We start from the raw sequence: 2,907 nt of genomic DNA, 5'->3' as shown, positions 1-2,907 counted from the left end.
TATGTTCCGCAGTATGGCCTGAGGTTGTGACAGTAGCCGGTTTTTGAGTCACATAAAATATAAGACTTTATCCCATATCTGATAGGCTTCATTGGATTGTAGACTTTGAAGTTAAGTCTTCCTCTCCAAAGGAGTGTGCCCTCGTCTATCGAAATGTTTTGATCTGGCTGGTACAGTTCCTGGAACTTCTGCACCAGATAATCGAGAACTGGCCGTACCTTGTGCATTCTGTCACGGCCAGTATCGACACTGGAAGTGCAGGAACCTCAGGATGAGCTGAAATCTATTTCGAGCCATTGTCTTGCTGAAATATGGTGTAGAAATCAGCTCATCCTGAGCCCAGTACAGTTCCAGTTCTGGCTTTTTCACCAGCCCCAGTAGTGAACAAGAGACCCAGGAAGATCTTGAGTTCCTCAACAGTGACCGCTTTCCAGGCATTTACCCTCGACTGTGGCAGGTCGACCTTCGCAATGCACGCCAGCGCGTACACGTTTGTTTGTTCCACGATAGCCGTTAGCAGTTCATCAGTCATGAAGAGCTGGAAGAAATCTACAGGTTGATCAGAGTCTAGCGCTGCAGCACTGTTCATGGGACCGGGACTGGCTGTGAAGGGGATGTCTTCGGGGATCCAAGACCTATCCTCCATGGCATACCAGACAGGAGGCTTGGGCTTGCCACGTGCACGTCCTGTAAATTATAGAAATACATAATTAGAAATACATAATTATGTATGCATATAAAATACATTTACAATACAATGATTTTTTGTTTTGTTTTTGTGTGTAAGTTTGATGTACAGAAAAATAAACTTTGTTCTTACCTTTACTGGTTCTGCCAGTGCCAACAGTAGGAGATGAGAGTTCCTCCTCACTTGTCATCTCAGCATCTAAAAATCAGAGTAAAATATCAAATAGTTATGATCAGGGGTCATCAATGTGTCCGTACACAGACACATGTGTCTGTGGCTAAACTTGGCATTGTCTGTGGCAGATTTGTGATTATTTACTATGACTATGTACATTTTTAGGTGTCACTTTTCATTACAAATGGAATCAATAATTGCTTTGCTTTTGTTTACACTATATATGGTATGTTTTATTACAACAAATGGACCTAGGGTCCATTTGCACACATAGTGTAAGCAAAAGCAAAGCAATTATTGGTTCCATTTGTAATGAAAAGTGACACCTAAATGTACATAGTCATAGTAAATAATGACAAATCTGCCACAGACAATTTGCACTCTCAGAGTTGTAATAAAAAATACCATATTATGGTAAATATGGTAAACAAAAGCAAAGCAATTATTTTTACACACCAAGCTTGAATTAGAGAAGACTGAGACAGTCTTAGTTGTGTTTAGCAAATGAAAAAACAAAGCAGACAAAAATAAGAAGCTTACCTCCACTGTCTTCATCTGGTAGCATGGGGACACCAGCCATTGCCTGTTCCTCACCATCTGACTCAAAGTCTAAAAAAAAAAAAATCACAATAAAATAGTTTGGTATGTGATGTGTAGCCATAGTTCACCTGACGCTCAAGCGTCATGAAGCAACCTTTTCCTGTTTTTTGAATGGTCTCCATTTACAACCCAAACATCTACATAAACGTTTAAATTTCAAATATAAAGTGCTGACCCGACGGCCACAGATATAACAAGTTAGAACGCCTGGGTCTAAGTATCCGTATCTTCCGTATTGTTCATTAGAAAGCATTTTTAATCTGATCGGCGGCCATTTTCTCACAGAGTTATAATGTATCAGAGTACAATACACCTCCCAACCGGTAGGGTCGCGTAGTTGAACGCATATGGAGAAAATGACCACCGATCGGATTTAAATGCTTTTATTGATCAATACGGAAGATACGGGTACTTAGACCCGGGCGTTTTAACTTGTTACATCCGTGGACGTGGGGTAAGCACTTTATATTTGAAATCTGAACGTTTATGTAGATGTATGGGTTGTAAATAGAGACCATTCAAAAATAAGGAACAAGTTGCTCCATGACTGAGGGCTAGTATGTGATTTAGTCACACGAGATGTACAAAAAAAAAACACAATCGATTTACAATTAGGCATTTAGCAGAGACTTATCCAGAGCGACTTACAGTATAAATATAAAATGTACTAACCAGGAATAACTCCGGATGTCTGCTCAATGCTGTCGGTTTCCTCCGGCCTCATGGGGGTCCAGTCTAAATCGTCAAGACCACCACACTCTGACGAAGCGCCGTCTGCAGACAGCCCACTGAGGCCGGACACTGAGTTGTATGGGCTCTCCACGACCTCCCGACGGGTTACAGCTCTGGTACTGCGACGAGGACCTGGTGGTGCTGGGTCGATCCTTGCCGTGTCCTCACCATCTGTGTCCTCCCCATCCGAGTCGGACAAATCAGACGCCGTCTCCGGCCGGAGCGCCTCGACGCGGCGAAACATCTCGTCAACTCGTCGTTGCCCTGGTCCAGGTGTTGGACGACGACCGCGCGCGCCGCTGGGTCTGGACCTAGTACCGACGGCGGAACCACGACGTCCACGGCTGGATCTGGACCTCGGACCGACGGCGGAACGACGAGGGTGGGGGTCGATCAGGGGGGGGCCAAGACCCCTGAGGCTGGATCCTGGGAGTGGATCTACCGTAGATCCACTTGAACCGGGAGAACTATCTGCCCGCCTGCGCCTCACCGAAGACCGTGGCATTTTGAGAGACCACTATACTAAAAGGACAACTATTACTACTACTATTACTACTACAATGGACGACTTATACTACACTACTGACTACTGCTGCTATCTATAACTATGAATGACTATACTATACTTACTGACCAACAAAAATACTATACTATATACTACCACTATACTAAAAGGACAACTATTACTACTACTACTACAATGGACGACTTAT

At 43.8% G+C, this 2,907-nt stretch overlaps 1 protein-coding gene across 1 annotated transcript; it reads right to left on the bottom strand.

Annotated features, from left to right (window-relative positions):
• Nucleotides 1-328: 328 nt before the first annotated feature.
• LOC308100054 (uncharacterized protein) lies at nucleotides 329-2,699 on the bottom strand (the record flags this gene model as incomplete). Its single annotated transcript, XM_080448954.1, has 4 exons — nucleotides 329-687; nucleotides 821-866; nucleotides 1,386-1,471; nucleotides 2,135-2,699. 4 exons carry the CDS (start codon nucleotides 2,697-2,699, stop codon nucleotides 329-331), a joined length of 1,056 nt encoding a protein of 351 aa, XP_080305080.1.
• Nucleotides 2,700-2,907: the final 208 nt, after the last annotated feature.

The sequence above is a fragment of the Gymnoscopelus braueri genome (genome assembly GCF_963280865.1).
Source record: "Gymnoscopelus braueri genome assembly, chromosome: 14".
Classification (NCBI taxonomy): domain Eukaryota; kingdom Metazoa; phylum Chordata; class Actinopteri; order Myctophiformes; family Myctophidae; genus Gymnoscopelus; species Gymnoscopelus braueri.
The sequence above is the reverse complement of the archived record's forward strand: the minus strand, read 5'-3'. Positions and strand labels throughout refer to the sequence as shown.